Source organism: Gymnodraco acuticeps, unplaced genomic scaffold (genome assembly GCF_902827175.1).
Source record: "Gymnodraco acuticeps unplaced genomic scaffold, fGymAcu1.1, whole genome shotgun sequence".
In the NCBI taxonomy this organism is placed as follows: Eukaryota; Metazoa; Chordata; class Actinopteri; order Perciformes; family Bathydraconidae; genus Gymnodraco; species Gymnodraco acuticeps.
The window spans coordinates 2867465-2885586 of NW_022992126.1; the positions used below are offsets into that span (position 1 = coordinate 2867465).

At 40.0% G+C, this 18122-nt stretch overlaps 1 protein-coding gene across 1 annotated transcript; it reads left to right on the forward strand.

The window, feature by feature from the left end:
* Positions 1–6098: 6098 nt before the first annotated feature.
* LOC117537993 (sialidase-3-like) lies at positions 6099–16614 on the forward strand. Its single transcript, XM_034203465.1, is given in 3 exon segments — positions 6099–6203; positions 15708–16582; positions 16584–16614. Coding segments are annotated over 3 exon segments (1011 nt in total).
* The last annotated feature ends 1508 nt before the right edge of the window (positions 16615–18122 follow it).

Below are 18122 nucleotides of genomic sequence, written 5' to 3' on the forward strand. Positions count from 1 at the left end.
GGAGAGATAGACATCTGTCCACCAGATGTGCTGTGCAAACATACGGAGGTGGTTTATGAAACTGAAAAGAGAATAAAAAGGCTTTTGGTCTCGAGGCTCGTTGACAACTGGATGCATTGTGACTGAAATAAGTCAGCCTCCCTCTTCCCTAATAACTCTCTTTACTTTTTCCGTGTGTGTGTGTGTGTGTGTGTGTTTGCTCATGTTGTCTGTCATTTGGTTATATACATAACACAAACACACACACATATGTTCTCTTTCCGTCTCTTCTTCCGTTCCCCGGAGGAACTTCAGCAGGCTGCTATTATACAGTGCAGTGTAAACCAGTGATGACCACCTGTCAACACATGTCCATTCACTGTGTGTGTGTGTGTGTGTGTGTGTCTGTATGTTTTTATGCGTGTCTGGAGGATGTTGGGAGGCAATGAGACATGTAAAACCTACAGCAGAACAAAATAATTATTTTTGTCAGGGTTGGGGAAAAATAGGACCCAAATGCAGAATGAGGAGGGAAGCAGGTTTCAAAATGGAACAAAAGGCGAGCTTTATTCACAAAAGCTGAAAAAACAAGAATCCATGAAGACGAGGTAGCATCTAGTGATGTTATGTATTGCGCCGAGGCTTCGGAGCGTGTGTCGAGTAATCCCCGAAGCTTTTTGTGAAGCATGTATCGAGGCTTGTATCGTTTTGGGCCAGTGACGTCATCGATGACAAACGAAGTCTCGCTGCCTGTCGATACCACGTGACTGCTTCAGGAAGCCATTCAGATCGGTTGAACCGTTGAACCGTTCTTATTATACATCCATGGTTGAACCCAGGGCTCTCGACTAACTTTTTTCACCATCCTCCCGGAACCGTCCCGAAATACAATCTAAGCCGTCCCGAAATTAATGTGGACCGTCCCGAATATAAAATGTTACTTTTTCTACATTATCATTACACTGTTAGCCCGGAATTCATATCTAATTAAATAATGCATTACAAATTACTGACATTATTTAAGTTTCATTGCATTACTATCAAATGTAAGCTTATTCTACTTGCTGACTACCAAATGTAAGCATATAATACTTACATATGTTAGTTAAGCAATGTGTCAATAATTTTAAGTGAAGAACTTCACATTATGAAGTTTTAGTCATGTTCGCAATGCATTATGGGAAAGAGAAGGATCTTTTAATGTGCCGCAGCCACGTTTCCAGCTCGCAATTTCTCAGTCGGACGCAACCCCACTTTGAACGACGGACTTGCACCCTTCCACCGCGCTGTCTACGCTTCCAAATGAAGGACACTGCACGGCTGCCTTATCTACTGAATCTGGTGAGTGATTTCGCTAACGGCTTGGTTGAATTCTCGTACTTTTGGGTGTAACACAGCCACAGGAAGTATCAACTGGCGGGAACACGGTGTGGGCTTCTCTCGCATTGTTTAAGTACTTGTTAGAGGAAAATAAAATGTGAACAGACTGTGACAGTTACAGATACATTCGAATAATGCTGCCTTTTATTTTCTGAATTAAAGTTCCATTCGTTGGTGCGCCGTGGAACGGACTTTTTATTTTGGCGGAAGCATTACGATCATTTTTAAGTCAATTAAATCATTTTAAAAACGATATTATGAATAATTTGTTTGTTTTTTTAGTATGTAGCCTTGTAATAAGCGGTATAATGTGCTGCTAGGTGGTCATTAGGGTGGGGGGGATCCCCGCAGTGTGATCATGGAGCCCGCGGAGGGCGTGCCACATCAAGGTGGAACGCTCTTCCCACAACTGTAAAGGAAAGTAAAACTATACTTACCTTCAAAACCTCTCTTAAAGAGCACCTTCGGGGGAGAGCATTGCAAAACTGGCCCCGGTAATGGTACAAATCTCAACCTGTCGTTCAATGGACAGCTTCCCCCCCCCCCCCCCCCCCCCCCCCCCCATATCTCCCACCTATGTGTATATACTCGCATTTTAGACTCTGTTACTAACTGTATATCTGTAGACTTGGTATGTCTTAAATGTCCGGTTAGGATGTATTAGAACGAAATCCAGTGCATGACATTAAGGATTTTGGGAGATGGCCCTGTGGGCCGTCTAAGCTAATTTACAGATGGCCCTGAGCCCAATGGAGATTGCCCTGAAAAATGCGCGCGGACGAAATGACGCACAAAGGGTTAGGGGGGCCTCCCCCTAGAACATTTAGATTTTTGCAGGTCTTAGATGCTGTCTGGTTCTCTAGACTGAATTACAAGATGAACCACCACAATATTGTATTGTACCATTTCAATTTTATTCTTCATTTCACTTGTTTGTTTGTTCTTGTTTGTGTTTGCTCGCTTGCATGCCCTGCATAGCTATAAGAAATACTTAAGTTGTTGGTCAAGACACTTTCCATCTGATGAAGGCAAATGCCTTCCCAGATGTAAAAAAGTAGAAAACATTACATTCAGTTATAACTGCCAAAACAAACATTATTTACACTAGTATGGCCCCTGTTAAAAATGTTTGTAATGTTATCTACTGTAAGTTGGTCCAACGAATGCCTCCTCATCCGGAAGCTGACCGAGCAGACCCGAGCAGCAGTCGAGAGGAGCCGAGCGAATCCGCGAAGCACACAAAATGGTGACGTCATAGTTCCCATTAGCCGGCAAATCTAAATCTCTTCGGTCAAAATAATTTCCCTTTAGCGCAATACCGCTTCAGTTGCGCCACTTATGTGACAGACAAGAAGAGTATGTGACAGACAAGAATAGTCAATTCTAATGTCTAACACTTAATGTGGAGAAAGAGATGTCCTGTGTGGGTTGATTGTGCGTTGATCTGTTGGTAATGCCTCGGGGTTCCGGTGGGCATGTAAACAAATACATAATGCTGCGCTATACTTTGTGGCCTCACCCGGTTGCATAGCGACACTTATTGTTTAGGTGTCTTTTAATAAGCAGGTAGTCATATCATTAGCTAGAACTAGCTGGATCTGATCGATATGGACATAAACGCGAGTGAAGTGTAATCTGACGGGAGAGAGAGATCAGCTGCTGCTGACGAGTCAACACGCAGCTCTGCATGATCACATGCAGCGGTGAGCGGACAAAACACACACTTCAGGTTAGAATATCACACGTAGCTATTTTAATTACCTCTCAAACTACCTAAACTAGTTATAGATATGTTTAGTTTTACTGTCGGGTCACTCATTACTGGATCCGCGAGCTGCATGATACTGGCACAATAGATTGCCGATCGGGCAACCAGCAGGTGAGGCTTCATTGCCCGAGCTAAATACTAGATGGCCCCGGGCCATCGGGCAGTCCTTAATGTCGAGCCCTGAAATCTAAAATGAAAATTGTAAACAAGCCATCTGTATGTCAAATATGTCTTATATGTCTTAAATGATATGATGAATTGGAAATGGGGGACCCTGATGTAAACAAGACGAAAGTCTTTCTCTGGTCTGCATCCCCTTAACAATTGTATGTTTTGAGCTGTACTGTACTGTACCCAATATACAAGCTGTTAATAAACTTTTCAATCAATCAATCAATCAATCTAGATCTTAATAGCGACCGCATTAAGTTTTCAGTTGATTTACGTCACTTAACTGCAGCACTTCTACGCTACTGCAGTCAGGCAATGTGTGTTTCCCTCGCTTTTGTTAACTTTTACTGAGCGATAGTAGGCTACGAGGTGCAGATAGTTTTAAACAGATAGTGCTGTAGTTTTAAACAGATAGTGCTGTACCTTTTTTACTTGTTCGTGTTCACTGAAAGACGTAGATTTTTTTTCACCCAGTTGCTGTTTTTGTCACCTTTCTTTTAGTCGTGTGAGTCGGACACCACCCCACATTGAACGCCGGACGCTCGAACCCAGCCACAGGCTGTCTCAGGCTTCCATCATAGGGAGAGGAGGGTGGCGCTTGGACGGCTGCTTTGTGCTACTACATCAGGTGAGACGCCATTTAGCTAACATTAGCAACCACGTTATCAGATGTTGTTGATTAACGTCCCTTAAAGGTGGGGTATGTAATTTATTTCAGAAACACTTATTGTTATATTCCATGGAATGCTCTTAACATCCCGATAGCAATGAATATATGAAATGCTTTGACAATAAATACATACAAAATGTTCATCTGTGGAAGCCGTAGCACTGTAAAAAGCACGACCAATCATTTTAGCCGGCCCGGCTAAAATAGCTGGATGGCCTACCTGCCTGTCAGCCTGAGAGGGGTCTGCCTGCAGGTTCCACTCTCAGGACACCTCCACTCTCACGGAGGTGATGAGTCCGCTCACCATGCACTTTGGGTCGGCCTTGGGCAGGCCTTTTGAATCCCTCATCCTGGTTCTCATAATAGTTGACTTAGCCATTTTTCGCTCAAACCATGGAGGAATGTAACGGGAGTTAACAGGGGACTCTGCCCGCCTCACGAGTGCCTATTTTCGGACACTTTTTGTCACTTTTACCCCTATTTTCCCCGGTTTTATTAATTTTTCTTTTTTTGGCTATTTCACCTGGTTCCTTCTAACGGGGACATAGCCCGGTCTCGGGTGTCCCCCCACGGCCTGTGTCCAGCCGTTTCCCCCCCCCCCCCCACCCCACCCCTACCACTCATCCATATATTAACAGATTTTGACAATTCTTGTTGCTTTTTTGTCCTCTCTTCTCACTGATAGAATGGCAAACGCGACCCACCATCGGAGGGCCTCCACCGGCCTAGTGCCGGTGTCCTGGCGGTCGGTTCCTCCGAACTGCGGGTTCGACTCTGATGGCCGCGAGGGTGTGCTGCGTGTCTCTTCCCGGGCCGGGCCGATATGAAGCATGACCAAGACGCATCGTCTGACTCGGGGGTCCCACCACGGGTCCCGCAGCGGGGTGGAGGTTCCAGGCTGAAACCTCCCCAGGTTTGTTTGTAGTGTAGTGTAGTTATATCCTCATACCTACTTAAATATCTGATTTTATTAAGATATTACTGTGAGAAGTGCACAGAGGCATCTTGAAAAATCAGATGGTGAAGCAAGCAAAAGCTGTCTAAATAAAAAAAATGCACTTATTTGTTTCACCAAGGATGATTTTATTTGACAGTTTTACATGGTTTGTTCTCTTTTGTGTTTCAGGTTTATTGCGAGTTCAACAGAGTGGTGGGGAAAAATCTCAAGGACAACTTCTTCGATGCACTTGACCGTTTCTCTCCGAGCCTGATGGACCTCTTCAGGAAGAAGGGTGTCACTGGCCAATTTCTGTCTGAGCTTTTAAGTCAGACAAAGGTGGGTTTACTTAACATCTGTCTACCCAATCTATTTCCTCTCTCCTTGTTCCTCTTCTGTCCCTTTGACTTCCTTCTCATCTCTTCTTTTCTCTCATTTGCTGCTCTTGTCCTGTCAATTTAATTGCATCTCTTCATGTGTCATTGTTTCCTCTTTTCCCTTGTTCATTTTGCTTTGCTCTCTTGTTTTGTTTCCTATTCTATTCTTTGGTCAAGAAGAAATTATGTTCTCTCCCTTTTCTATTCTCTCCCATCATGTCATCTCCTTTTGTCCTCTCCTTTACTTTCAAGTATATTTGCAATAAAGTAATTGTGTAGAGTTTGTAGAATGTATTTGATGAATATATGACCATTCTTTGTTATCTCCACTATATTCCAGACCACTGAGCCAACAGATGCCTTTGTGTTCGGGGACTGCCAATCATCTTGGGGGATGAGCCTTCTGCCTTCTTCAAGACCTGCACCGTAAGTGACTTTAACCCTTGTGTTATGTTCACATTTTGCACCCTTTGGTAATTTTTGGGTGAAATTGACCCGGGACATTATTCAGTTTAAAAAAATACGGAACTAAATTTAACTTACACTATTCCTTATATATATTGTCTTTAACTAATTCACCAACAATATAAATGAAATATGATATGTTTTTTAAATATGTATGATGCTTTTCATTATAAACAGTGGAAGCTACTTTTTGGTGGACGATGTAGAATTATATGTCACTCTTTATTTCTCTGTTAGGATGCGGCTGATAAGGAGGTGTACAGTCAAACTCCACTGGGAATCCTCTGTGTCGAAGAAAATCCTCAGCTCAACCTATCCAGTGTGGCAATCGTCTTGGAGGGGAATGTGGTGATGGATGGACCGGCTAACCTGCCTCAGGCCTTCTGTGTCCTGTTCAGACTCATTTATGCCCTGCAACTGGAGTGCATGAAAAACACTTTCCACTTTGTTCAGCAGGTGATATTAAAACTTGGTAAAGTTGAGCTGGCACCCAAAATTCAGACTTTGAAAAATCAGCTTACATTGTGAAACGGGGTTCTGAAAAGTTGGCTACTGTTACATATGGCAAGTATTTAGGCTTCCATATTGCATTTTGTTGTTGTTGCATGTTTGCACTGTTTGACCTATTAAGCTTGTTTGCATTTCCATTTGTGTTTTATTCTATAAACTACTGACAACATCTCTCCCAAAAGTCATTTAGAGCATTTATTTGCAGAAAACAGAGAAAATGGTCAGAATAACAGAGAAAATGCTGTGTTTTCAAAGAAAACAAGTTCTTCATTATTAAACAACACAATACTAATGTTTGAACTTAGGAAGAGTTCAGAAATCAATATTTGGTGGAATAACCCAGATGTTTCAATAACAGCTTTCAATGCGTCTTGGTTGCTCGCCACCAGTCTGTCACATTGTTGCTGGGTGACTTTATGTCTCTCCTGGCACACAAACTCAAACAGCAATGTGAAAGGTGTTGCAGAGCAGCCAAGACGCATGAAAGCTGTGATTGAAAATCTGGGTTATTCCACCAATTATTGATTCCTGAGCCCTTCCTATGTTAAAACATTAGTATTGTGTTGTTGAAAAATGAATTTTAAATTGTTTTCTTTGCACTATTCGAGGTCTGAAAACACTCCATCTTTTTTGGTTACTTTGAACATTTGGTATTTTTTGTAAATAAACGCTCTAAATGAGAATATTTGGAGTTTGGGATAAATGTTGTCAGTCATTAATTTATAGAATAAAACACAAATGTTAATCCAGTTTTTACCAATAGTAAAACGAGAGAAACTGATAATTTTACAGAGGTCTCTTAATTTTTTCAGAGCTCTACATAAATATATAGATCTATATATATTATAGATATAACTATATCTTTATATATATATATATATATATATATATATATAGAGAGATTGCTATTGTTTCATGTGAAAAATGTTCTCAGGAAAATGTATGGTACAATATTTTTGCCACAGTTTGTATAGGAAGCTCAATTTCATTGTATCCAAATGAAACACTCAAGTTTTAATAAAAGGTAAAACTTTATTTTTGTGTCTTTTTTCTTTTTTGTAGTTGACGGAATAACAAATATAAATACGAAATGTAACCACTTTCAACTAAAAATTCTAAGTTAAATAATTGGAAAAAAACAATTGATATTACACAATATTTTAAGTAAAATCAACTTCACATGAAGTGCATTGTACTTCAAATAACAATTCCAGTCCTTGAATAATTTAAGTTAAATTCACTCAAGTTTTCCTAATGCGTTACTTAAAAAAATAGAAAGTGGTTGACTTAAAAATGTAAGTAAAATCAACTTGACATGAAGTGGATTGTACTTCAAATAACAATTAAAGTCCTTGATTAATTTAAGTTTAATTTACTCAAGTTTTCATAATGCTTTACTTAAATGTTTAAAGGCAACCACTTTACGCTTTTTTTTAAAGTAGATTCAACTTATCCGGGCTTACAGTGTAGTTAAAATCATTCAAAGTGACCTTTAACATGAATAAAACATCATACAAATCATTAGATGATAATTCATCAACCTTTTTATTTGAGTAAATCATTCAATCACATAAACAAAGGCCACATATATTTAAACAAACACACAAACGAGAAAATTACTCTAATATTGAATCCAATCAAGTCCCATCCAATTAACAAAAAAAATCCAATACTGTCCTGAAGACAGAACCCAGAGTAACCACTAACCAGGATGACAGTCTGTCAGTCAGGAGACCTTTACAAACTGCCCCGCCCCCTCGCACACAGACGGGAGAGAGAGATCTCGTCTGGATTGGAAAGCTCGAAAATACATCATAGACGCATGTTGTAGTCTTATTGCATATTAGAAACGGAGTTGGCGAAACTAAAACTGCGATATAATGTGTACTGTATGTAGCAATAATACATATGACATATATTTTTTAAATGTCTCCAGTACCGTTAAAAAGTCCGATAACGTCGGAGCTTAACGTTACCACTGTCTTTAATAATTCCGGCCCGGGGCTCGGTACCCATCCCTACATGGGGAGAGGCGCATCATATTGCTAAGGACTAAATACGATGGAGGGTTCTCTTCTCAGCCTTATTACCAGTGGCGGCGCCAGAGATTTTCTATAGGGGGTGCTGTGGGGTAGCTTGACGTTTCATAGAGGGTGCTCAAACATTAAGGGTTTCCCATTAATGCACCAGCGCTACAGTTTAATTTTCTAATGCAACACTCCCCACACGCACACACAGTGCACCCGCGACTGTTACAATGAAGGCTCGATAATCAGCTCACGGCATATAGGTGTAAGCAGGGGTAAAGTGCTATTTTTACAAGTGGGGGGTGGACCTCACCTCCTCTAGTGGGGTCCGGGGGCATGCTCCCCCGGGAAGATCTTTTTAAATATTGAAGTTAAAAGCATCAATCTGGTGCACTTTGAGAGCAACATTAAGAGATCTATGGATACATCTCTCAACACCCATATGAAACAGAACTGTAAACAGATTTTCTATTTCTTCATAGACATTTTACAAATCACACACCCTTTTAAAACTAATCGTTTGAGACCCACTGAGATAACAAGACTAAAGTTAACTATCTAAACACTGAGAGTCCTTTACTTCACCTGAGCTGAGGTTATCTGAGACTCTCCGTCTGACAGGAGAGAGTTCTCCCTCCACCTTGTTGTTGAAAAAGCTCCTTATACCCGTTAGCTTGGCTAGCTAGCACCAGATGCTAACCACAACGATCTCCAGTAGATACCCACCGGTGCGCGAGGCGAGCTCTCTCGCTCGCGCACACACGCACACAAAATGGCTCGTGCCACACACACACAGAGCAGAGCTTGAATGAAACACAGAGACCAGAGAAGCTACTTGTACTCAGAACAGGTGGTTTTGATTGAGTGTCCACACGTGGACTTTTAAGGACTAAAAAACGATCCATCTTTCACATTGCTGTTAGCAAATCATTTGGCGCTCTAGCTAACAGGAAGTCACTCAAGTGTCACAAAGTAATTTAGCCTATGAGTAGGTCAAAAGTCGAATGGGTGCTGGCCATTGGCCTAATCATATCACCTGTGTTGGCTTTATGTTTTTGGTAAAAAAATGTGTTTGTTTCACATATGCATTGATGTAATCAATAATTTTTCTAATTTAATAATAATAATAATAATTTCTTTTTAAAAACAAACATATTTCTTGGGGGTGCTTAGGGGGTGCTTTGGCAATCCTGGGGGGTGCTTCAGCACCCCCTAGCTCCCCCCTGGCGCCGCCCCTGCTTATTACCCATAGGGGATGAAGAGGAGTAAGTAAATAAAGAGGCCGGCGCTCCAGGGTCTGGTTCTGCTGTGCGTTTTTGTGATGTAACGGTAAAACATTTCAGAATTCCTCCACGGGATGCCATTGTCATTGTACATCACTCAGCCCGCGAAATACACACACTCACTCAGTACATAGCTAGACCCGCGAATTTGCGGGCCAGGAATTCACGGGCACAGCCAGCTGGGCGGCTGGCTGACAGCCAGCGGCACAGCTGTAGCTACATGTGTGTGTATTTCGCGGGTTGCTAAATGTTTTGGGCGTGTGTTTATGTTGACAAGGAGGTTTAATAACTGTGTGCTACACAAAACGTGCAGTCGGTTTCATTTTCATTGCCGTTTGTAGTAGAGTTAGCAGGGTATTTTTATTTTAACTCTCGTCCCAAAATTATTTTTTATCCTCCCCGACACTATTTTTTTCGACGACGGGACGTCCTTAAGCTCGAGCCCTGGTTGAACCACAACGCTCATAATACCCATGGATGTATAACAAGAACCATATTACCCCTCCTGTATCCGGGCCCGGTGACACGATGGAATCAAAAGAGCTCAGACCCTCACTAGAGGTCGGAACATGTCATAAGTATAAATAGATACAAGCATAAATAAATGTAGGAATAAAAACATCAATAAAAACATGAATAAATACAGGAATACATATCTTGCAGTGTTTTCAGGGAGCTTTAGTGTGTGTGCTGTGGCTCAGCTGGAAAGCAGTTGACTCATGACCGCAGGGTCCCTAGTTCAACGACTGAACAATACGTCTTTTTTGTTGTTTATAAAAGCTACAGCTAAATGAGATAATGTAGTTAATGAATGTATTCTTTGATATGGTTTAGCCTTTCTCAGTGTGTGTGTGTGTGTGTGTGTGTGTGTGTGTGTGTGTGTGTGTGTGTGTGTGTGTGTGTGTGTGTGTGTGTGTGTGTGTGTGTGTGCGTGGGTGCGTGTGTGTGTCAGCTGTTTACATAGCTAACAGTGGGTGTGTCCTGTACAACAAGTCCTACCTCTGGGATTTAGCCATGTTGAAGGCCTATAAACTCTGGATGAAAGCTGGGGCCAACTTAATAAACTTTAACAGGATAAAGATGTGGCTTATTACACAACATGACATTGCCCTCCCTTAAATTACAAAAAAACAATCTTAATTTACAAGTTCCTGTCCATAGAACACTATACAGTAAAAAAACACACTTGATTTGGTTTGTGTATATCATGTTTACATTAAAATAAATATCCCTTTCATACAGTGCCTTTCCCTGATCCTTCATATTTCTACCCACTGGCTCACTTTGCCCCAGAGCTCCCCCTCTGAAAGTTAAACCAGCGAACCCAAAAGGCAAACACACTTGGATAGCTGAGTCCTCAATCCATGCCTTTGGTGTTATCTGGAGCTATTACAGGCTTTTTTCTATCATGTTCTGGTTATTGGGTGCTATTAGATTTGTATCCCGCCTCGCTCTGTTAAAGTTGTTTTTCTTTCGAAGCCTAGCTGTGAAACGTACTTTAGCACAAAAGTTATAGAGCAATAAATTCTGGAAGTTAAAGTGGCTGAATTTCTTTAAAAGCTCAATGTTGTGTAATTACTTGGACAGCGAATAGAGAAGAACTTACCGATATGAGAAGCCTTTGTGTATGTGTGTGGCTTTTACATAATATAGTGCACAATGTGGTGGAAGGTTTAAACCTGCAGGATGTCTCAAAGCATCAACTCTTACAGTAAATCAGTACATTTGTGATTCACAGGATAAATGGTAAAGCTCCGATCAGTTTTTTAGTTTTTTTGTTGGCCAGTATATATTTTCATGAGTTAATAGGAGAACTTGCAAAGGGTCACTTATTTTACACATACAGGAACATTATCATTCATCGGAGTCATGTTTAATGTAATATTCATTTGTTTTGTTGCATTGTTTAAGCTAAATGTAATAGTTCAAGCGTTAGATGCATACTGTACATAATATACACTATGAATGAGATGAACTCTTAATTGCTGCTGGTCACTTAAATCACTAAAAGCTTTTGTTGAAGGCCTACAATGACATAACATTTATTTTAGTGCTTTTTTATTGTCTTTAAAACTCCTGAGGAAAATATCTGTCTCTTTAGCTGCTTAATGCTCCACTTTTTTCCACTGCATCTGTGTCTGTGTGCTGCTTGGTGCTGAGCTTGTAGTGCACAGTGGGTTTTCAGAGCTCAATCTCAACAGCAGAGAGGAGCTGCAGATTCAGGTGATAATTCTCAAAAATATCATCACTATCTATTTCACATTGCTCACATTTTGAATATAAAAAGCAATCACCAGCTACATAGCGTACATCTTGGTTATGGAAGAACAATACGTTCCTAATAATGGAATTAAAGTGAACAACATCATTATTACATATTTGACCTATTTGCAGCACGAGATTTTCTACATGTTTCTCTACTCAAAACAAAAAACCACAGTTAAGACCTAAACAGTAGAATGCTATGATTCCTGCAGGACACATTTGAAACATGACACTGCCACCATTCATAACTATAAACATTGCAAGAAAATGTTTGTATAATAATGCATTTTGAGAACAGTGTTAGTGTCGTTTTATTACGCGTTTGCTTTGGCAGAAAATCTGAATGAAAAAACATTTGTTCAGCATTTAGTGTGTGTTCCACCTGCCTGTCACCAGCAGTTCCTCACATTGTTATTCCCCTCCCATTCCTCCTTCCTTTCTAAAAAACAGGACGTGTTATCTGTATTATTTGGAAATCTACTACAAATCTGGCATCCATATGTCGGGACATAATTGTTTCATATCTTTCAATTTGGTTTTATGAAAGAGTATTCTTCTCCGCACATGTGCATATTCTTTCTTTCGTGTCTTTGTTGTTTTTGAAGTGAATCCTAGCATTGTGTGTGGTTGTGATACTGCCCACTGAGGCCTTGTGCTGTGTGAGTGAGTGTTTTGGGGGATTATGGTTCAAAGGGGGCTGCGCTGAGCTTGCACAGACGACTCGGGCCTGAATGTTCACTTATGTCTGTAACAGGTTGTCAATAAGTTTGGAATTTATTGAAGATTGGTTCCACACATTTGTTCCTGTGTTCTGATGTCAACGTTATGTTGACCTTTAGCTGGATCAACAATTTACTATGGTACAGAAAGCAATTACAGTCGGTTTACGAGACGTGCAGTTAAGGGGAGTACACTGAAAAAACTGAAACGTTGGCTTTAGTTAAATGTATTATGTAAACAAATGTAACATAACTATATTAGGTAAGTTAAAAGCAATAATATTAAGTTGAACCTAATCTTTTTTTATTAAAACGTAATATTGTTGCTTTCAACTAACCTACAGTTATGTGCAATCTGTTGACATAATACATTTAATTAAAGTCAACGTTTTAGTTTTTGTAGTATAAAAGTCTAAATATGAGCCCAGACCCATATTAGCACTCAAAGATGGTTGGAATGTTTGGTTTTACGATACTGCTTTGTAAACCTTGAGAATGTTTAATAAATATCCTGATAACCAATGCTGGATTAGCAGTGGGCAACTGCAGGTTCACCTTGTGCTACCCATCTCCTAAAATGATGCCCCCATACAACTAAACCTATTGAAACAGTCAAAAAGGTGCCTCCTATTTATGTTAATTATCCCTCTTCACTTTGATTTGTGTCTGCCTGTTACACTCTTTCATTGGGCATGAATTGGAAAGCTGCACACCTGTCTTTACAAGGTCTTACTGCGGACAATGCCTGTAAGAGCAAAAATCAAGGGATCATGAAAAGCTACAAATCTAGAGAAGACTCCAAAAAAAATCTTGAGGAAAGAAAATGATTCATTTGGAATTAACTGATGAGACTTTATGTGAAAGAAGATGTAACACAACTAAATATAGAGTGACATGATTGAGACATGATGAAATGAATCAAAGCCTGCCAGCTTGCCCAAGCAAGTTTATTTATACAGACCCTTTCAACACCAGGCAATTCAAAGTGCTTAACAAAAATGAAAGACATTAAGAGCATTAAGAAATGATGCAGCTGAAACACATTATGAAATGGCTTTTAAGAACAGTCATTATAAAGCAAAGATAATAAAATAATCATAAAACAAGCTAATATAGAATAGCACGGGTATAAAATACATGAATAAAAGTTACAGTGCAGTGTAAGATATGAATAGTTCAATTAAAAGCAGCGGCAAAAAGAAAAGTCTTCAGCCTGGATTTAAGAGTACGAGTTGCAGGACCTGCAGGTTTCTGGTAGTTTGTTCCAGATGTTTGGAGCAGAATAACAAAACGCTGCTTTTCCATGTTTAGTTCTGACTCTGGGGACAGAAAGCTGACCAGTCCCTGAAGACCTGAGAGATCTGGATGGTCCATAATTCAGCAGGAGATCAGCAATGTAATGTGGCCCTAAACCATTCAATGCTTTATAAACCAGCAGCAGTATTTTAAAATCAATTATTTGACACACAGGAAGCCAGTGTAAGGACCTCAGCTACACTCAGATGTCCTCCTCTTCCCACTTAATGATGTTTGCCCCTTGCACCCTTTTGATATTGGTGATATAAATTGATTGTTAGTGCCCTGGTCCCTCTTCTTTTGCATGACCCTAGAGAACTGCTTTTCAAATGGCATCTCATAAACCCATCCTATACCCCACCCCTCTGAGTTAATATTGTAACTCCCAACTGCTGAGCTGTGCTTGGTGCCAAGATGCTAAAGCCTTTCATTTTCTACAATCACCAACAAATCCATTACATGTAATATCTATTAAACAGATTTTTTTCATGGAGCACAACATTCATGAACACCAGCATGATGAACACAAAAGAACTGAAAAAAGAGAACATGGCAGCCAAAGAAGAAAACAGAAGTTCATGAGCGGGGGGGACGACCGAGTGTGGGTGAGGGTATAGTGAGCTTTTATGAGAGTTGAGTCAACTAGGGTGGTCCTTAGCTGCATGCTCAGATGGGAGGCTTATCAACACAACACCCAACATAAAAAAAAACTCCAAGTCATCCCAATAATTCTAACTCGTCCCAACTGCAGCGGACACAGAACCGTCCAACTCTGTCCCGCTACCCATAATGTGAGGTCTGAGAAATGCATTTGTTGCAAACACATTCAAAACACTTCACAGCTGTTGGTGTTTCGCTGATTCAGGTCTCCCCCTTTTGTCTGCCAAAGCATAAAACTGTTTAAACAGTCAGTTTGAATTTAATGGCAGTTTTTGATGTGTTCGTACTTGGAAAGATTAGCTTGGTTTGATCCAGAAATATTCAAAAGTTATCAAGTCAGAGCTCATTAATGATCCCTCCAACTCTTGTTTCCCTGGCTTGGGTCTCCAGCACCTGTCAGCTTTTTTATTAGCACTGAAGGCAGCACTGGATACTGAGCAGCAGGGTGGAGCGGTTATAAGGGGAGGAGAAGCAGGGAAGTGGGAGGAGAAGAGGAAAGGGGGATATTTGTGATATTTATGGGCTGAAGGCTGGGACATGGTGCAGCACACCATTGTATGGCACTCCAGATTCTACACATTTCCATTTTTCTTTCATCCAGTGCAGGGCAACTGCCTTCAATGTTGTTGTTTTTAAGTTGTCCATCTAAGATACATACATGTATTATTCATAAAGGCAAAAGCAAAGTTTATACTATGACTCCAATTATCAATTTGCAAATCAGCATGTGTGAATAGGCAAAACATTTGGACCAGATATAATGCCTTTTTTGAATAACAGTACATGTTTACTCCTCTTCAAATTCATAGTATACAACATTCATGTTTATGAAGAGAAAAAAAGATTCTGGCTAAAACTGATAAATCTGTTCCTCATTATTTCCTGTTATATGCACAAGTAGATTCCCCCCTATTGGTTTATCCCATTCTCTGTTCTTTTCTGGACTTTCTTCTGCTTTCTTAGAGAATCAATACAAAAATATCAACCCCCACTTATCACTCAACAGACCTGTGTTTAAAAGCTCCTCCCTTATTTGAAAACGTGCACAGCAAAGGTGAAGAATGATGAAAACCATGAAGTGACAATCGAGGTAATTATGCCAAGCAACTGTTTTCCTGGTATATCCATTGTGACGGTTCTTTTTTTAACTCATCCATGCTATGTTCATTATTTGTAACCTTTGGGTAATATCTCTTTCAGTGGTCAGAGCAGAAAACATTGATCGAGAAATGTCCTGTTGGATACCGTCCTATGAACCCGTGCCCTCTTTATGAGAAGACCAACAAAACACTCTTCCTGTTTTTCATCCGTGTGAAACACACATGCATAGAGCAGTGGCAGATAGATAATGCCACCAACAAAGCTCGTCTCTGCTATGTTAAGACTACAGATAATGGTCAAAGTTGGAGCGACGTGACGGATTTGACTGACTCGCTGGATGAAGTCCAACAGTGGGCCACATTTGCTGTTGGGCCAGGCCATGGTCTTCAAACAGAGAGTGGAAGATTAATCGTCCCAGTTCATGCTTATGTTTCTAGCTCTGGCTCACTCCCTGCCCTACATGCAGTCTCCCTGTATAGTGACGATGAGGGTGAAACATGGACATTTGGCACAATGCTTGAAAATGAGTCACTTGAATGTCAAATGGCAGAGTTTGCTGATGATAGGGGGGAAAGTGTTATCTACTGCAATGCATGCACTAAGGGAAGTTATCGTGAAGAACAGAGCTGTCATAACAAAGGAGAGGTTTTTTCCAAGCTGAGTGGTGGTGGAAATCTTGTAGAAACAGGTGTTGTCTCATGTCCAGATCAAGATGACATTGCAGGGGGGGAATCGAGCCAGAACCAAAACAAGTGGCTGCTCTTCACCCATCCGAGTCATAAATCCGAAAGATTGAATTTAGGAGTGTATGTGAATAAATCTCCACAAGACCCAAGTGTATAAAGCGCTCCCTGGGTCATTAACCGTGGACCCAGTGGTTACTCAGACCTGGCTTACATTGATGAGGGTTGGTTTGCATGTCTTATGGAGTGCGGAGAGGAGAACTACACTGAACAGATTGCCATTGAGATGTTTAAATGATGTCAAGCAGGCCATTGAAGGGTAAAACAAACTGCCTGTTGTGTAATTATATTGCACTGAAATCCCATTCATAACTTCTGAATATAAAATGTGTTGTATCAGGATAGCAGAAAGTTAACATGCCTAATAACCTCTAAAAAGTATTAGCACTTAAAGGGTTTAGCCCATTACAAACTAATCCACCAGCACTCACAATAGTTTGGCTTATTTGAAGCGAATATACCCGCTGTCTCGTTGTTTTGTTTGTATCTTTATGCTTTATTGCACTTATTGTAAGTCGCTTTGGATAAAAGCGTCAGTTAAATGAAATGTAATGTATTAATGATTCACATCAATCAAATCTATCATGTATGACCTTTATTTACATTTACCACTTTGTGTCAATTATTTCCACTAATAAAACATACATTTTGACAAAGAAATATCCTTATAAGTGTTTTATTTGTTATTTTTCTGTAATAATGTTATCCATTTTATGCAGATAATGCCATCATGTATTTTTCTGCCTCTGATAAGGCACATACTCAGCTAAAGGAAGCCGTTGAAAAGCTTTAGTGTCAGTAAACTGAGTAGTGCTGACAAAACAAAGTTGAATCTGTTCAAAGAAATGGGAACAAGTTTTGCAGAACAGGCAAACATTTCAAAGAAAATTGGTTCCTATACTGCTTTTTCTATATGGGCATTTCCACTTACGTTGTCTTCTTTAGAAATACATTTTGAAAGTCTGGGATTTGTAACCTCTGGTTTGATTCCTAATTGATTTGGTGATTTTAACTTGGATTAGACCATATGTACTTTTAGGTCAAGAAAAAGGTCAGGAAATATACGCATTGGTTTTTCTAACTTTTGCTTATTGACATATTATGTTGCTGCTCTTAAATCCTACTAATTTTGCCTTTTAATTTCTTCTCTATTTTTCATGTTTTGCCTGTTATGCAGTAGGTTTGTTGACATTCATCCAGCCTGATGTTCCATTTTTAATTGTAGTAAATGTTTGTAATGACCTATGACAACGATATATGCATTCAATGGGATGATCAATTTCTAAAGTAAACATGCTTTCCTGGCATTCCTCCAAGTAAAAAAGAAAAATCCTGTAATAAGTTTTCTTAAAACTGACTGTAATTGTAGAGATAGACTTGGGAATAACGTATTAATCTGAGCTATTTGGAAAACTAAAGTTTTTGTGGTATTGAGCTTGAGCAGTGTTTCTCAAACTTTTTCATACCAAGGACCACTTAACCAATAAAAAAACACTCGCGGACCACCTAATTCCACAAATATCCAAAAACACATCGTTTTTTACAAATCGCCTGAAAATGGTACAAACAGGTGGCCACATGTGTGATGAAGGTGTTTATCTGGGCTATATCATGCAATCGAAAGTTAAATTTAAGCTCGCTCCATTGCGGAGAGATATTCCCGCGAGAGTGCGGAAAACTTAAATTTATTTATTTATTTCAAATGTGAAATGTTACCAATATACTCACGGACCACTAGGGGGCGCTCACGGACCACCAGTGGTCCGCGGAC